This window comes from Rhinichthys klamathensis, unplaced genomic scaffold (genome assembly GCF_029890125.1).
Source record: "Rhinichthys klamathensis goyatoka isolate OS25496 unplaced genomic scaffold, OSU_Roscu_1.1 h1tg000071l_1, whole genome shotgun sequence".
In the NCBI taxonomy this organism is placed as follows: domain Eukaryota; kingdom Metazoa; phylum Chordata; class Actinopteri; order Cypriniformes; family Leuciscidae; genus Rhinichthys; species Rhinichthys klamathensis.
Window position 1 is genome coordinate 206,772 of NW_026606614.1, and position 18,466 is coordinate 225,237.

Below are 18,466 nucleotides of genomic sequence, written 5' to 3' on the forward strand. Positions count from 1 at the left end.
AAGGTGTTTCCTATTACAGCGCAAACCACAATCTCTTACTGCACTGTAATGTAGCTTTGTTGATCTCTTGAGGACTTTTGGATTATATTAGCTTGAACTGTCATTACCTTTAGAAATATCTAGTGTTGAGGCAGGAGGAAGCTTGTAAAGGGTTTTTTGCATGTTAACTAGGTCCGTGTGCTGAATGGATGAAAGGAGAGGCTAATTCAGCTGACATACTCAATACATGCAAATGGCAGGCAGGTTGTTAATCAAGCTGGATATATGTATGTTTGGTGAAGGATGAAAAGTGATCTAAGACTAAATTATTTTATTTCCTTGCACTTGACTGGATGGTCTAAAATTCCTCAGATCACTTTTGTACAGTTTGCAGTGGACACAAAAGCATTTCTGGAGGAATATTTATGTGATGCTTTGTGAGACCTGACAACATTCAATCGGTATGCTTGGACATTGCAATTGGCAACAAACATCACAAACAATGAAGGCTGATTTATTTATCTTCAGAGGTACTCTGAAACCACAATGCGTGACAGAACATCGCATATCAAAGGCGGAAACTTGGTGGTACACTCTAAAAGGCATTCCCAAAAGCCTCCAGATTACATTTATACTAAAAACAGGTGAATCCTGTGCTAAACATACAAAGCTGTTCCTGAAACTGATTGCCTCATTGAATGGTTCCCTTTTGTCTAGAAATGCAGAGAAGAAGAAAATGTGACAGAAGTTCAGCAGAATAACTAAAGCACATGGACACAAGTGCTCTTGCCATCACAGACGGCCCCTCATGGCACCACAAGAGACTGAGAGTGGTGTGCGAGTTTGATTCCTTGTCACAAAACACATGCTGATGGAAAGTGAACGTGACGTAGCTAGCTGAATGGGATGACACGGGTGTCACGAAGAGCTTTCTAACTTCCCTTTCAAATAAAAGCGAACAACCTGCATTATTGAAGGCCTAACATGCATCAGCACCGACAGTCTGACTTAACTTTCCGAAGTTAAATCTGTTAGATTCACAGTTTTCTTAATAAAATCTGGCTGTGTGCGATATACTGTACTACAATTTACTACTACTTTTCATTTCTGACACGTTTTTGATTCAGATTTAAACTGCTCTGATTAGAAAAATAAATTATATTAACGGATATCAGTTACAATAATTAAAAACATTTTGCCACCTTAAATAGCTTCAATTTGGTTAGCCATTTGTTAGTAGCTTGTAGCATGCACTGCCAATCAAAAGTTTGGGGTCAGTAAGACTTTCTAAAATAAATTAATACTTTTATTTAGAAATAATGCATTAAATTGATCAAAAATGACAGTAAAGACATTTATAATGTTACGAATATTTTCCATTTCGAACTAAAGCTGCTCTTTTGAACTTTATATTCATCAAATAATACTGAAACAAAAGTATCACAGTTTCGACAAAAAATATTAAGCAGCACAAATTATTTGAACTTTTATAATAGAAAGAAATGTTACTTGAGCACTAAATTAGCATTTCTGAATTTCTGAAGGATCATTTGACACTGAAGACTGGAGTAATGGCTGCTGAAAATTCAGCTTTTCATTTAAAATTATACACGAATAGCACATTTTAAACAGCAATTTTTCACATTATTACAGTTTTACTGTATTTTTGATCAAATAAATGCAGCCTTGTAGACTCTACAATGCAGAGCAGTGCGTAAAAGACAGCAGCTGTTTTCAACGTTTCTATCAAAAACTAATAAATTATAGTTTTTTTATTTAAAATAAAAGCGATTACAAAGGAAATGTTTACTGTTCATGGTTTTTATTTTATTGTATGGAAAAATCCCACTTACAAAACAGACCGCCATTACATTTTTCCTCTCGCGCACCCCCTGGTGGCAGCTCGCGTACCCCTGGGGGTGCGCGTACCACACTTTGGGAATCCCTGTTGTAGAGCATAAGAGACTTCTTTGAAAAACATTACAAAATCTTACCGACCCCAAACTTTGAATGGTAGTAGAACTACTTTTCCAAAAGAATGGACTGAATCTAGATTAGCTAATTCGAATTATGATTGGTTTGTAGGCAGCTTGGCAAGTAGCTTCCAAGCACTAGTGAAAAATCCAATGTGACATATCCAGATATGAAAACATCACACTTTGATTCAAAAATAAATAAACCAATTCAGTACAACATTGCCTTTCATTTTGGAAAGTGTAACCATCTTTTAATCATCAAGCAGAGTGAGAGTAGGAGCTCCTGTGGAGGCAGTGCTGCCATGTTAACTGGCTGCATCTCCCACCCCCTACACAGATGGAACTAAAATGGCGGCCTGACAGATCAGATTGATTATTGATGAGGCACGTTCCACCACTCGCGCTGCAGGCAGGTGTCAGGTCTGTCCCTCAGTTATTTTTCTCACTCCGCTGTTGTTGTGAAAACGCAGGTGAGGACATGCTGCTGCCAGACAAAAGTTCCTCACCCCCTCCAGCCAATGACTCGAAGGGATGGGGCCGGCCAGCGCTAATGGGCAGGCTGACAGATGCCCTAGATCCTGGTTTGACGAACCAACAGCTGTCGCTGCAGATGAGACCCTGATATCTGGCGCTACGTCACTGAACCACAAAGACCCTTTGAATCCCAAAATGCCTCCGAAAAGACACTATCTGATATTCCCTAGTGGTCTGTTCCAGGAAGGATTGTTCAGGACAACTCATATACAGTATGTCTGCAAATATGATATAAATGGCATTAACAACTGGTTTTCGAAGTGGCATTCCTCGAAATTGGCCGTTTTTTTCAATGCAAACTTGACAGATAGGTAGAAAGAGAGTGGAAGAAAAAGACAGAGAGAGACATTTCTAGCGCTCAGACATGATGCAGGTGTTATGTGGTTGCCTATTGTCAATGCATCGTGAATTATTTAAATGGGAGCATGGTAAAGGGAATCAGTGCATCTGTCGCACATCCTTTTAAAGCCCTCCACCAGATGTGTTTACTAGCCGTTCATAGCAGCAAACTACTTAATGGGTCACAATTGCCAGCCAAGAGTTAATTAAGCAAGCCTTTTGAACGGCGACCACGTATAGGGGATCAAACGTCCCGGGTAAGTCGGACCATAATTTCACACAAGCTGCTCACAGTTAATCCCAGATCTACACAGGGTGCTGCGTCTCAGTCAATTCAATAACATAATGCTGTAACATGACATTTTAGGCTGGCATATCACATGATAATTTAATGGGTCATAATGTTGCAGCTCAAAGTATGCACGATAGGCTGTAACAGTCTGTTCAAGTGGGGTTGAAATTATGCAAAATACATTTAATTGAGTTCAATGCATGCTTTCTGTACATTTGGAGATCTTAATGACACTTGCTGCTTTATGAAACATAAATACTCACTGTCCCACTGAATACAGCACTGGAGCAGGACACAGGACATAGTTATCCTTCACCTTGCTTGGCTTTTCCTCTGCAAAATGAATAGAAAGTTGATTTTGTTATGATCCGTTGCCAAACTAGGTTTTTTCATCCCACTTGAAAATGATTCCTTTGCCGCATCACTGCTGAAGGCACCCAGAATTCAACGTTTATGTATTTCCTGTCTGGTTCCAATAGCAGTGAGCAAACATGTGGATCCCATATGAGGATCTGTCGTCTAATGGTTTTGCACTCATAAAGGAAGCACGATTCCGTGTCTGATAGGGACAGCACTAAAGTGCAGAGTATAGTGACCCTATAGCATATGACTGCTCATGAAAAAATATATATATGACTGTTATACACATTTAAAGGCACAGTTCAACTTCACACACACAAAAAATGATGATAATTTTCTTACCCTAGTGTCGTTCCAAACCTGTATGACTTTCTTTATTCTGTGAAACACAAATGAAGATGTATTGAAAAATGTCTTGATACAATGAAAGTCAATGGTGTCAAATATAGTGTTGGACTCCCTTGGCTTTCACTGTATGGACAATAAATAAAGCAAAGAAATTAAAAAAAAAAAAACATCTTCATTTGTGTTTCATAGAATAAAGAAAGTCATACAGGTTTGGAACGACATGAGGATGAGTAAATGACAGAATTTTTCAATTTTGGGGTGAACTATCCCTTTGAGAAAATGTAGCCCGAAAATATTGTTGCTTAGATGAGACGCTCAATGTTTTTGATATATAATATAAAATTATAATATTTTAACAGAAACTGGGGGTGTCAATAATTTTGTCTTTCCATCATAAACGGAGCATTTTAGTTGTTAGATTGTTTTAACGTATTAATAATAGCAATTATATTAATATGAATTTAAATAATTTGATGTCATCCTGCAGCTCTTCTGGAAGTTTGCTGAGGTCCCCTGGTTAAGAACCACTGCTTTAAATGTTTGTTGGTCTAGTTGAGTATCTTATACTGTCTTTAGTAACCTAAAGTGACAGTTAAGCCACAAAACGTCTTGCAACTTAGGTGCATTGCATGCTAGGTGTGACCAGCTTGTCAGTTCCTGTATGATACAACTGACTCTCACAGACACAACATCTCTCTTTTATCATTTGGCTTTATCTATGGAATATCATATCAAGCTTGAGGGTAAGACTGAGGGCAATATATGTGGTATTATCATACTTACTGTAAGTAACTCCATCCACTATGAAACTGCAGACAACTCCTTCTGTTTGTCTCCCCAGTGTGAACCCGTTCCCTCTTAAAACAATGTCAAAGGACTCTGTGGTATGTAAACCAGATGAGGACATAATGAGAAGCACTCCTGGGCGTTCACCCAAATCAACGACCACGTACACACACACAAAGGCAATTTCATCCACCCTGATAGCTGTAAAAGCCCTTGAAATGCTTACGGTTCACGCAGACGCTGGACGGCTCCACTGTTAGGATCTCTGTGCATGATTGCTTGAGGATCTGAACGATAAAAAAAAAAAAAAAGTATTAAAATCAGCACTTGTCACTGCTGAATCACTATATCAGCTATCACAGTGTCCGGGTCTTTAGCATTCACGCCGGAGATGTTTGCTATGCCAAATCAAGCTCAATGAGACGAGCATCACATACAGTGCGGTGTGGGATAGACCCGTGTCAGCCGTTATGGGGAAATTATGCGGTGCCATTTTCCCTCTTCAGCTCTATTAGAGACCGCAGGCTGACATTATCATATAAACAGGCCTGTGAGAGGACACCATCGCCTCTCCCATCATCCACATAAATCAACAGAGGACAAACTATGCAAATCTCTGTACACAATGGGCAAAAAGACAACATTAACAGAAAGATATGGTCCTCCGAATCACCTGCAGCGGAGATGAGGCTTCAGACTGAAGTGGAGGACACGTATAAAACAGGCTGATTGAAGATGACACCTGATAAACTCTGCTATCATTAAAGGGGAGAAGGAACACTGAATAAACGTCAGGGCTGAATAATACTCAGGATGGTCTTTATGGCTCTTTAATGAGTTATGAGACGGCACGATACAAGGGATGTTCATTGCAAGACTATTTCACCTTATTTTCTCTGACAGGTATCTATACACAGGAATAGACTTAAAGCATCAGAGCATCCATCCATCTATCTGTGTCTATCTATCTACCTATCTGTCTGTCTGTCTGTCTGTCTGTCTGTCTGTCTATCTATCTATCTATCATTATTAGACAGCTCTCTAAAAAACATGATTGATTAATCATGACATTCTTGCACAGCCACACATTCTCAAATGGATTGACCTTTTTTCACTTGGACTTGTGTTTGTATCACCATCCTGCTGAAAGAGTTTTTTTTTTCTCCAAGCTTCAGTATTCTCCAGTGTTTTGCTTTGACATTCTTCTCTAACGGCTCCACAGCATGATACTGCCATGACTTCACTGTATGATGTATAGGAGCCGAGGTGTCAGTGGTGTGAGAATTAGCACTACAAATTTGGCTGAAAATGTTCTTGACCTCATCTGAATGCAAAATCTTTCCCTTTCACATCACCATTGGGTCAACATTGTGTTTTACTCAGAAAAACATGCTTAGTTCTTTCTGTCTGTTTGAGTATTAGAAAATTTCTTACTAACCCCAAACGTTTGAACAGTAGTGTAGATATGCACCAGTCAACCATATCATGCAAATATTATGATATGGCCACACAATATAAAAAAAACTGCCATCAATCAAACCATTCTTGGAATATTAAAATAGGCCTGAATAAATCTATTCTTTAGGCTTTTGCTTTTTGCAAAATCTCTGTTAAGTCTACTTTAGCCCCGGACTGCAAAGCTGCACAGATGATCTCAAATCCTGGAAATCTGAGCAGAGAGCAACATGAGGCCAACTAGCCCAGCCTCCAAGATTACTAATCACTAGAGAATGCCTATGTTTTGGTGGAACTGAAACTACATTTGGCCAAACAAGCTAACTAAGTAACGAGATGATGGTCTTTTTTCATATCTTTTTTTCTGAACAAAACAATAAATTACAAGGAGGTCCTGTCTTTTGTCTTGCATGACTAAACCTGAAAAAATATCCCAGAAACTGATTCCTGTTGTCACAAAACAACACACCCATGTTCAACAACACTGACCTCAGCTGTTGATGGTTTACTGATGGCAGATGATGTTCAGTCTTCGTACCATGTTTACAATGTTAAACCGCATCATTGGTAAATGCCAAGACAAGGAACATTTCAAAGCATCATGAAACAAATGGAAAGTATCACAAATGAATTGTCAACAGACTTGTGTAAGATGAAACCGCTTTACAAACACATTGTTTCACAAAGTCCTTTATAACCAACAATATACAACCAAGTGATGCTAGAGCTTTCAAAAGCTATATTTGATAAAGTTGCTTTACAAAACAGCATTTTTAAAAAACTTTACTTTAGTCAAATAACAAATCTGGACTGCTTTAGCATCATGCAATCTGTCTGAAGCCAATTTTAACTGAAAAAATATGTCCATTTCAAAGTAGGGCTGCACGATTTGGGCCAAAATGATAATCACGATTATTTTGATCAATATTGCGATCACGATTAATTATCACGATTATTTGTTGATTTTAACCAAAACAAATTTTATTGCCACATAGGCTAATTATAACTGCTTTCACATCCATATTGTGCTACATTTCTGCTAATGTATGTGTATCTAAATAAAATAGGTCCTCTTATTCACCAAAATTCAGTGCATCTCCTTAAAGAATAAAGAAAACAATAAAGAAAATGTAGCAAAACTTCAACAGGGCACTATTTTACATTTTACATTGTGTAAATCTATTTTAGGAAGCAAAATATAAACTTGCATTGTACCTGCATAATGGATGTGAATAAAACACGCAAAATATACAATCAATAAAAAAACAAATATTCCATAACAGAATGTAACCAAATGAGAACATTTCAAGGCAGAACTGCACTATGGAAGTTCGATTAATGGATGAAATTCAGAGTCATTGTTATTTGACGCTTAATAAATGTAAAATGTTGTGGTAGGCCTACAGTGTCAGTGATTAGTTGTGAAGTCTTACTGCATAAATTTAATCTATTTAATTCTCCATGTGAAAGTTTATGTGCTCAAATTATTTCTATTTGTTAAACAATAGGTCAAAACAAGACGTTTGTAGGACTGATTATTGGAGTCCATTAATCGAACTTCCATGCCTCTTATGTAAGGGTTAATGCCCGACGAGGTGTCCGTTGTCAGGTTTTAATGGACGACGGCGAGGTGTAAACCGGCCGACGCGCAGCGGAGGACGGTTGCCTCCGCCGAAGTCCATTAAAACCTGACAACGGTCACCTCGAAGGGCATTAACCCGCTTATACCATGGTCACTTGCCAAATAAAACATTTTTAAAACATTAGTTTATATTTTAATTAGGCTAAATCTAGTTTTTTCAAATAATAACTTGCCTGACGATTTATTTAGCAACTTGAGATATGTATAGTCCGCTCAGCTTGTAGAACCCTTCAGGTTCAAAAATGCATTTTTTTTTTCATGAAACACAAAGGTAGGCATAGTTATTTTTTTATTGCACATAAAACACTTTGTGTTACACTAGTCTACACTAACCACAGCCTCCGAAGCACCGCTGTAGGTCGACTCTCCGATGCTGGACTGGAGAGCCGTCAAATAAAGTCGGTGACAGGCCATCGATGCGAGAGCAGTCTGCGGGCTTACTGGGCTCCGTCAGTCCGTGAGAGACTGAAGATGAAATAACGAACGAAGTCGCTCATTGTAGTAGGCTATGTAATATCTAACTAACGTTGACTGCCTGTTGCTATGGTTACTCACACAGCTGTTGTAGGCAGCGCATTTATTTATTAATTTCGAATGGTAAACAGGCAGTTTCACCAGAACTACTTTAGGTGTCCTCTATCACTTTTTAACGGACACCCTGCAGCCAATCAGAATCGAGTATTCACCCAGACCATGGTATAAATAGTAAATATATATATGTAGTATGTACCAATTTACTAATGCAATTTACTAATGCTCACACTCGGTCTCTCACGCGCACTGTCACTCAGTCTCTCTCGCGCGCGACACAATCGGTAGGCGCGCGCTGTTGCTCGCACGCAGACACACTCGCGGTCTCTCTCGTGCACTGTCGCTCGCACGCAGACCGTAGGTCTCTCTCGCGCACCTGGGCTCATGGAGGCACGTGATCAGACACTGGTTTACGGTGCGCTAGATTGGCAAAAAAAAAGCTTTCTGTGAACTGAATGACGCATTTAAAATATCGCTCGATCACGCGAATTTGATCGTGGGATGCCAAAATCGTGATCGTGATTAAAATTCGATTAATCGTGCAGCCCTATTTCAAAGAACACAAGATATAGATATAGAATGGCTTAAGGGTTGAAAATATGGGCTTGTTGTAGTTTCTCTCAGCATTTTTCCCTCGAGTAAGGCACTTAACCCCTTTTTGCTCCAGGGGGCTGTTTACAAGATAAGTCTAGTGCAAGTCTCTTTAAAGAAATTGTCGGCTAAATGATTGCTTAAGAATGGATCTGTCTTAGTCGACTAAAACAGGGGTTCTCAAACTTGCTGGGGCCAGGGACCCCTTAGACGGGAGAACATTTTCCAAAGACCCCTCTCATAATTATAACAGTGATTTTAATACAACTTTATTATCAAAAAGGCAATAATGAAATGAAGGCTAATATTTAAAAAATGCAATCTTTTAAAAATGTGATCAAATGAAAATGTAACACTTCATTTTATATTGTGGCAAAGTGCCGCATTTCTTAAATTAAATTAAATTGAATTAAAACAAGGAAGAAAAATTGTGATTGTTCCTTAATTTGTATTTATTATTACTGTGAGAAGTACATTATACGGTGCAATAATAATATCTTTTTCTGTTATAATTTCTTCAAGTTAAACAGAATCTTAATTTTGACGGGTTGTCGTGAAGACCTTTGAGTTTCTGTGTGCATATGATATGACGATAGTTTTATCAAATGAAATGTTGAAATGCTGAAGTGACTCTCAGAGCAGCTCTGGAAATGAAGTTCATGTTGTTAATGTCCTTATATAGTGAGACGGCAGACGCTAAAAACACCAAGAGCATCTCGCGTGCTTGAGTATGTGAAAATGCTTGCCTGTGGCGCTCATTCACAGAGAACATGAACAAGACGAGCAGAACAGAACAGAACAGAACATGCATTGCAGACTTCATATTTAAATAGCAGTGTTTTTGAGCTTTAATATTCACAGACGCTAATGCATATCACAATTTAATTAAAGGGTTAGTTCAACAAAAATGAAAATTCTGTTATCATTTACTTACCCTCATGTTGTTCCAAACCCGTAATATTTTTGTTCATCTTCGTCTTGTTCATCTTGGTAGCTACCCTGTTAACTGTCACCCCCCTTTTTTTGAATAGACATGAAAATGCACATTTCTAACTTAAATGGTTGTAATTCAAGAATGCTTTGGAATATAGACGTAAGATTGGTCTTGTCTTAAAGAAGACATTTGGCAGATTTTTGTAGAAGTGAAATAAATTAAGAAAGTGAAACAGAAAAAAAGTTATATAAGTTTGAGTTTATGTAAAAGTACAATGTAAAAAAATTAATTATTCATATTTTATATAAAATATATATTTTCAAAACCTGGGCTACTCTAAAACTGCAGAAAAATCAAAGCCAAAAATCTGAACAAGTTGTGTTTCAAATTTTAGGTTGATATCTCAAAAAATGAGCTTTCAGTAAGATTTTGTTTGGGCGCAGTACCAAACTTTTTCACTAGGTCACAACCAGACTCCATTACTACCCATATAAGGGCGCCTCCATTTCCATATGTGTTTTGAGTGATATGAACCATTATTTCCACAATTTTCATACAATTTATGAAGTAGAGATCTTATTCAGAAGTAGTATGGGAAGTTTGGCAGATTTTGATATGAATTCAACCTCTAAGAAACACATACAAAGAACACGCATGTGCGTCATAGCTCACTGCCACATCACAAATAGTGAATTTATTTATTTTTTCTTTACATTTCAAACATTTTCAGACCTTTTTTCTAAAATAATTGAATGGATGCTATCTTTTGAACTCTTGGCATGAAAACAAACTGAGGTTTCTACCATTTTTTCATGATTTTTCATGTTCATTGCAATTTCAAAATAAAGAATACTCCTAAATAAAGAATACTCCTTTTCATACTCCTAAGGCGTCTGAACACGCCTTAGGAGTATGAAAATATTCTTGTTACAAATTGATAAATTATGGCTCCTCTGTAATTTATTTTGAAAATCAGTCACCAAATATGGAAACTAGAGATTGTAAGCTTTCAAATGATATATAGTTTGTCAATATTACTTAAGGTTTTTACTAAGATATTATTGTTTTAAAAATATAATGTCAAACGTTAGACAGTTAAGGGGCTACACAACTACCACTTTGATGCTTCAAAAAGTTCATAAAGAGATCGTAAAAGCGGATTAGTCCAAATTTTCTGATGAGACAAAATCGCTTTATACGCAGAACTGATTTAATTTAGGCCTTTATTCACATATAAACATTCATCAAAGCACACATCAGTTGTGGTAAACGGAAGCACATGCATGTTCCCTTGACATGGGAGAACCAATGAGGTTCATTCTTGTGTTAAACAGCACATTTGAGCTTCTGCAAGAACCAATGAGGTTCATTCCAGTGTTATGAAGCACATTTGAGCTTCTGCAAGAACCAAATGAGGTTTGTTCTCGCTTGTCAAGCAAGTACGGTTGAGCTTCTGTTTATGTTCGCTGATGAATGTTTATATGTGAATAAAAGCGTAAATTCAATCTGTTCATCATATAAAGCGATCGTGTCTCTTCAGAATATTTGGACTAAACCGCTCAATTCATATGGATTAGTTTTCGATCTCTTTATGAACTATTTGAAGTGTCAAAGTGCTAGTTCCGTAGCTGTCAATGGAAGGACAGAAATTGCTCAGATTTAATTAAAAATATCCTCATTTGTGTTCCGAAGATGAACGAAAGTTTGGAACGACATGAGGGTGAGTAATTAATGACAGAATTTTCCTTTTTGGGTGAACTAACCCTTTAAGTGTACATTTTATTTATTAATTTGCCAAATTATGTGACATTCTGCATTATACATTTCTGCATTGTGGAAATCATAGGGACCTCATTTTTTTGCCCACTTTGCGAACTCCTTGACTAAAACCACAGAGGCATTTATCACACCTTTTGGAATGGGTGCCCCTGGCATGGAGAACTTACCGAATTAACGATGCCTTTGAGAGCTTGAAAGCCTCCTTTGACTGGGAACACTTGCTCCCTATTATCAGCCACATCGGCGAGCTGTTGGCAGGCAAATAGAAATATAATAATAACAGGGCTGATAGCCAAGCAAGAAAAAAAAAATTGCTGACATTTCCTCTCCTTTAACTCAGTGTGTCATTGCTACAGAAACAGGAAAAGAGCAGCAGTCCTTCAATTACAGGCAACTCTGCAAAAACCCTGCTCTTGGTGGAGCTTTAGAGAGGATTTGAAGTGTTATTTGCAAATAGATTCTGTGCATGCATGTAGTATGCACATTATTTTAAAATCTGCTGGAATGCCAACATTACCTGTTCTTCATCAAAGTCCTTTACGCCAACACAGTACACACGAGCTCCATAACTCTTTGCTATTTCAGCCTATAAACACAACATACAGTCATAACAATGTAATTATTTTTTGCCATAAAAATATAAACATATGTAAAGTGTTAGACAACAGCTCACCTCATCCTTAGTGAGTTGATGGATATATGGTTCAAGCTTTCCATCAGTTAAGGCCACAATGATACTAGAGGACTTTTTTTGTTCTTTTATTTGTTCAGATGCCTGGAGAGAAGAAGGAGGGGTTATAAAGTTCTATCAGTAGAAACTTAATTTTCTCAAAAACGGCGGGGATAAAAATGCACAGTAATTTATATAAATATATAATGTATCTATTATTGTAATAAAGACTTGAGGCCAGATTCAGGACATTGAATGTGGTGTGTTTATTTAGATGGATGTAATTATGCCTTATCATGGTCACGAGGGGAACCAATCAGTTTACAGTTTTATTTTGTTTATTCTAGTAAAAGACTAAAGTACAGGAAATACAGTCAGTCAAGCTGATTTGAGAGTTCCGTACACTCCTGTGTCCTCAAAACATGAAAAAAAGCTTTATTCTTTTTTCGATAAATTAATTGTAAAAATGCACATTTCATTCCACTGTTCATATATTTGAGTCTGTTCATATATTTACCAATTTCATTCCTTCATGCATATAGGTTTCTCCTGCTGGTTTGACCTCATTTAAAATCCTCAGGCCATCATTAATTTCTCCCCTGATAATGAAAAGCAAGAAATATTCTGATGAGTGAATGTGAGAGAAATATTCTACTAAATGTTATGCATGCAATATGATGTCATGGTCATTTTAAAGAGTCATTGAACCCCATCTACATATGAAGGAAACCTTTACACTATAAATATTTACTCGTCTTTAATGTACTATACGACACAAACACATGGCGTGTTACTAGCTTTCTTACACTAGGGACTGCAAATACTTCATGCAAGCCTGATTCCATACCTGTCTCCAGTGAGCTGTAACACAATCTCTGCTCTTGATGAAAACACTATGAAGGACACTCGCATATTTGGACTGGAATGAAAAGATATGAGAAAAATTGAAAAACGCTGTAGATGAGTGACAAATGGAAAATCAAGTACAACTGCAAATTCAAGTTATACACATGTCTTTTTTGTACCACAGCAAAAAAAAGCTCTTGAGAAGTGACATATATTTATACTTGGTTACACTTTATTTCGATAGTCCATTTTAGACATTCTACTAACTATAAGTAACCTTTCAACTACATGTCAACTAATTCTCATTAGAGTATTAGTAGGCTGTAGTAGGCTGGTAGGTTATGGTTAGGTGTTAGGAGTTGGGGTTAGGAGAATAAGTTGACTTGTAGTTGCCAAGTTACTTAGAATGTATGTTGGGGGACCAACAAAATAAAGTGTTAGCAGATATTAAGCAGACAGTCTACTAATACTCTAATGACTGAGAGTTGACATGTAGTTGCAAATTTACTTAAAGTTAGTAGAATGTCTAAAGTGGACTATCGAAATAAAGTGTTACCTTATACTTTAATAATAAAGCTAAATACAAGCATTGGTGAGAATGATGCTATCAGAGAAATCCTGTGATGTTGAAAGTCTTGCTGTCCTCATCTTCCTTTCGCAATCATCAGAGTTAGTTTACGAATAAGATAGCCAATGTGACTAGCTAATAAAAGCTTGTGACTGGGAAAAAAACCCTCTTCTGCTTGGACCAAGGAAGTGATTAATTGATATACCGACAGGAAACAGGTTGTCATGTGTGATTCATGCATACATCCTGTTGGTGATTATATTTATACCTGCTGTCACTTCCTATATTTATTCCTCCTACCTTTCGCAATACGAATAGGACAAACATGCAGCCACACAATTTTTCTGGAAAACAGTGATGCAATAAAGATGTGCATTTCTAGGCCTATATGTCAATTTAAAAATTATGGTGTGTTGCTTTGTTAATGCTATCCAAAATGTATTCCATTTTTGAAATTGCTTTTAGTTTTCATTTTTGTATGTGTTTGTTTTCCTATTTATATTTATTTTTATTTCAGTTTTAGCTTTAGTCGTTTTAACACTTGAACTTAAGCATTTCATTTCAGTTAGTTGCCAAAGCAAAAAAAAAAAAAAAAAGATTTTAGTTTTTGATATAATATTTATTTTATTTCAGTGTTATTTCAATAGTTTTAGTTTTAGTTAACAATAATAACACTGATGCTATCATGCGTTTACAAAACTGCTGGTTTACAAAAAACAGGGATTTTGTGTCAGTGATTTTGGAATAAAAATGTTTTTTCTCAGAGGGAACTGATTCATAATCTGACAACAAATTTATAGCTGATTATGACAAGTACATTTCAATGAAGCAGTTGGTCTTTTTCACAACCTTCTGTCTCGAAGCTGATACAGCATAGGAACATGTTGGGTTCCTCTACACATTTGAAGTCAGGTCTCAGGACTAAGCATAAGGAGATGTGCTGCTTTTTCTCACTCAGAATGACATCCAATCCACAACCATCCCCCACATGAGATACTCAGGGAGAACATCCAAATGTGTTCAAGCAGCCAAATTTTAGTAACAAAAATCAAATGAAGAACAGGCAGGAGGACTGAACATTTCACAGGCTGATTGAGTGATAAATATAACAATGAATCGCCAAATGGTATTACGATGCCCTGCGTGAAAAAATAATTGCCCAGAAAAGGAACTGATCTTGAATGTTCCTGAAGATATAAAGACATGTTGTAAACTACTTGTGTCGTCTTTCGGGTTGGTCCCTTATTACACCATAAAACAACACGGGATCCCTTCGCACAGCTTTTCGAGATAATTCTTAAAGATACTTATACACCAGGTCCATTCAACGCTTAAAAACAGACCACATGGCATGGCACAACAGAAGACCATCAAAGTCTATGGCAGACTGCACTGGTCTTCCTGCACTCATGACTTAAAGTACATTGGCTGCGTCTTCTCCTTTCATGTGTGAGGGATAAGTGTGCTGTTGGATGGTTGCAGTGCAAATGGCCATTCTCACAGCCCAGAAGACTGAGTCTCCTTGCCACCCACTCCCACCTGCTCCCTTTGCTATTTTCTCAAGCAGACTGCTTTCTTCTGGCTAGGTCGCTACCGTCTGTACTGGCACATACATTGAGTCAACGTTACATAAGTTCACATTCATCTGGTGATTTTGTTTAATACATTTAGTCAACCCACCCCACTGTAGGGCCATCTCAGAACCAGATGTGTAGCTGCTGTGTAGCCAAGTTAGCATTTAGCTTTGATTCAAGTTGTTATGGCTAACTTCCTTTGATGAGGTGGATTGGGCGTTACATTCAGAATCATTATTGTACAACTAACTTGACATAGAACAATAAACGAAAATAAAGCAAGAATATTTACCTCACAAATCTCTCGGTAAGATTTTTGACGAAGTCATAGATCTGACCCCAGTCTTCGCCCACGCTTCCAGATCTGTAACGGATTAAAAACAATCTCAGCACAAAAAAAAGAAAAAAGAAACAGCTCGAGGCAATTATACTTAAATCTTTAAGTCAAATGTCTTCATGTGGTTACTGTAAGAGTTGTGCTGTTGATTACACTGTGGCAAAGAGGCTGAGTCCGCTACACTTCAGTGTTAATCCTTGTGTATCTCAGAGAAAAGAGGGAGTCTGTCATCCAACACACAACACAAACTGAGTCAAGGCACTTTATTGCTGACCACTTCAGTTCCCAGCAGCACTCAGTCTTAAACACACTGCATCATTTCCAACACCAAACATCAAGCTACCAGTCAGTGGCCGATGTCCATGCTAATATAAATTTTTGCTATTATACAAGTCTATTATGCTCAGCAAGGCTACATTTATTTGATTTAAAAACAGTAATATTGTGAAATATTATTACCATTAAAACAACCGTTTTCTATTTTCAATATTTTAAAAAATATTTTAAAAATTTGCGTAACAAAAAACACACAACTTTTGCCAAGCTAGGACTCAAAAGCCAGAGCATACAGTGAACACCACACATATCAACATAAAATCAAGCAGAGCTATCAATGAACGTATAGCCAGAATGCTACTGTAGATATACAGAGATGCTTTCATAATAATTTCTCAATATATGAGAAATCTACATTTCACAACATAAAATCCATGGAAGTGGACTTTTGCGAGATTAACCTCGATGCAGTGCAGTGTCTTTAATGAAAAAAGCTGTGTAAAATGTGCCCTTGATGTAATAGCTACAGGGTAATGAACTAATAATTATAGTCCCATGCATGTGCTGAGAACATAAAACACAAGCGATAGGTAATTAGAAAATAATTTTTTATGCATTGTCTTCTTCCTCAAGCCAAGGTCAGAGAATCTAGATAAGCTTTAGTGGGACCATCAGAGAACATCAAACCACATTTAATATAAGGAATGATCTGGAGGTGTGAAGGCAAGTTTCATTCCGGGGCCGGGCACAGACACTCAAGGCCGGATCTGCTAGTCTTTGACTGGTCATTATGCCTGGCTAGTTCTGTGCTGCCCTCAGCATATCAGTGCCATCATCCTGTGGACAGCACTGAGGCCGACAACTATTCTCAAAGGGGTGTAATTTAATATGAAACATTGCAGATACAGATGACAGGCAGACAGACAAGTAGCCAGTTAGTCTTTTTGAACTTGTGTACATCTATTAAACAGATAGATAGATAAATAGATAGATAGATAGATAGATAGATAGATAGATAGATAGATAGATAGATAGATAGATAGATAGATAGATAGATAGATAGATAGATAGATAGATAGATAGATAGATAGATAGATAGATAGATAGATAGATAGGGCTTCTTGAACTACATCTATTAGCCTACAGAAAGACATAAATGAATAGTCACAATCAAGACTTCAGAAACAGAAGATGACAGCGTTTCTCCTCCGCACACAGCTTTTACAATTAATCAATCAAAACTGTAAGACTCAAAAAGTATTTTTTCCAGCCAAGTGTCGTGACTCGTGTGGCCCCTGGATAGTGCTGGTCGCCAATAGTGACTGGCACACGTAAAATCAGGTCAAACTGTGAAATAGCTGACACGGACAGTCAGTTATTGGACCTTATTCACACCTTAACAAACACGAGTCTTGTATTGTGTAAACAATATGCAACCCTATAAACAGTAACTCTATGCGCCATAAGTAGGCTAGATATATTTTGTCTTGAAATAGCTAATTACATTTAAATTTCCGATTACTTACCGGTCTAAAACAAAGTAAAGGTCGTAGGCGCCGTGGCAAGAAGGGATCTCTGCTTTAAAAGATGAAAAACATAAACAGAAGAAAAGCGTCGCCGTGGTTGCCACGGTCCTGAGAGTTTCCTTTGTCATGATGAGTTAAGCATCCGCGGGATAAAAATCATAAGAAACCGACTTGAATAATGTTTTCTTATATAAAATGACATAAAAGCAATGTCAGGTTCAAAACAAAAGCGATGTGTCCGCCGGTCTGGAGCAACATAGCCTAACTCTACTCCACTTTATAGCCTAGCGTTGCAGAAAAGTTCAACTTCTTCCTGTTAAACATGGCATTTGTAACGTCACTACATCTGATTTCTTCACTTATCCGTTTTACGCCACCCCTAAAAACAAACTGGCGGTTGTCACCTTTTTATAACAGGAAAAGGGCAGAGTAACGTTTTCTTTGAAAAGTTGCTTGCGAGTTCGAGTAGTTCACCTAATTTTTGATGCGCATGCGCGTCCGCCCAGATGTTCAACAGGGTTTTGAGGTCAAAATGCTTTGTGGCTCGCGCGCACACACAACACACACACACACACACAGCAGCTGTGATCCTCAAACAGGATGTGTATTTGAATAGGACTATAAAAGACACATTGCTTTCTTTTCTGTGGGATACTGATTGTATTTAGTAGGGATACTCTATTTAACAGTGATTACATTTTGATTGCAGACAGTAAACAGACAAGCCCTGTGTTAACTCCTGTATGTGGCAAGATATGGTCTTGAGTCATGTTTTGTGTGATCTGCATGGGGAAATTTTTTATGTGAGTAAAATGAGCCCTGAAGATAATGTAGGCAAATTTGGTAAATTATCAAAAGAGGTTGTGCTTGAAGAAGCCAAGCAGAGATGAGCTAATAGATTTTCTACCGTACTGAAATAGAAAACCACTTCAATAAAACCACTTCCTGTCTTATGATATTTGTAACTCTACCTGTTTTTATGCTTCACAACATGATCTGTGGCTTTGCTTAAAATGAGCCTTGTATTAGTATTAAGAAAAAATGAAATGTATTCTTAAATTAACTTAATATGATCTATTATTAACATAGCTTTGCTAAGAAATGTATCCAGGTCATAAAAGCT

General features: G+C 37.3%; 1 protein-coding gene across 1 annotated transcript in view; it reads right to left on the reverse strand.

The window, feature by feature from the left end:
• Nucleotides 1-17,758, reverse strand: part of antxr2a (ANTXR cell adhesion molecule 2a) — a 58,139-nt gene extending 40,381 nt beyond the window's left edge. Inside the window, exons 1-10 of the mRNA XM_056250559.1 lie at nucleotides 17,344-17,758; nucleotides 15,497-15,568; nucleotides 13,064-13,135; nucleotides 12,734-12,815; nucleotides 12,220-12,321; nucleotides 12,064-12,132; nucleotides 11,714-11,794; nucleotides 4,841-4,901; nucleotides 4,612-4,707; nucleotides 3,384-3,453 (exon numbers count right to left, since the gene is read on the reverse strand). Coding sequence (XP_056106534.1) covers nucleotides 3,384-3,453; nucleotides 4,612-4,707; nucleotides 4,841-4,901; nucleotides 11,714-11,794; nucleotides 12,064-12,132; nucleotides 12,220-12,321; nucleotides 12,734-12,815; nucleotides 13,064-13,135; nucleotides 15,497-15,568; nucleotides 17,344-17,471 — 833 coding nt within the window. The 5' untranslated portion in view covers nucleotides 17,472-17,758. The remainder of the gene's footprint in view (nucleotides 1-3,383; nucleotides 3,454-4,611; nucleotides 4,708-4,840; nucleotides 4,902-11,713; nucleotides 11,795-12,063; nucleotides 12,133-12,219; nucleotides 12,322-12,733; nucleotides 12,816-13,063; nucleotides 13,136-15,496; nucleotides 15,569-17,343) is intronic.
• Between the last annotated feature and the right edge of the window lie 708 nt (nucleotides 17,759-18,466).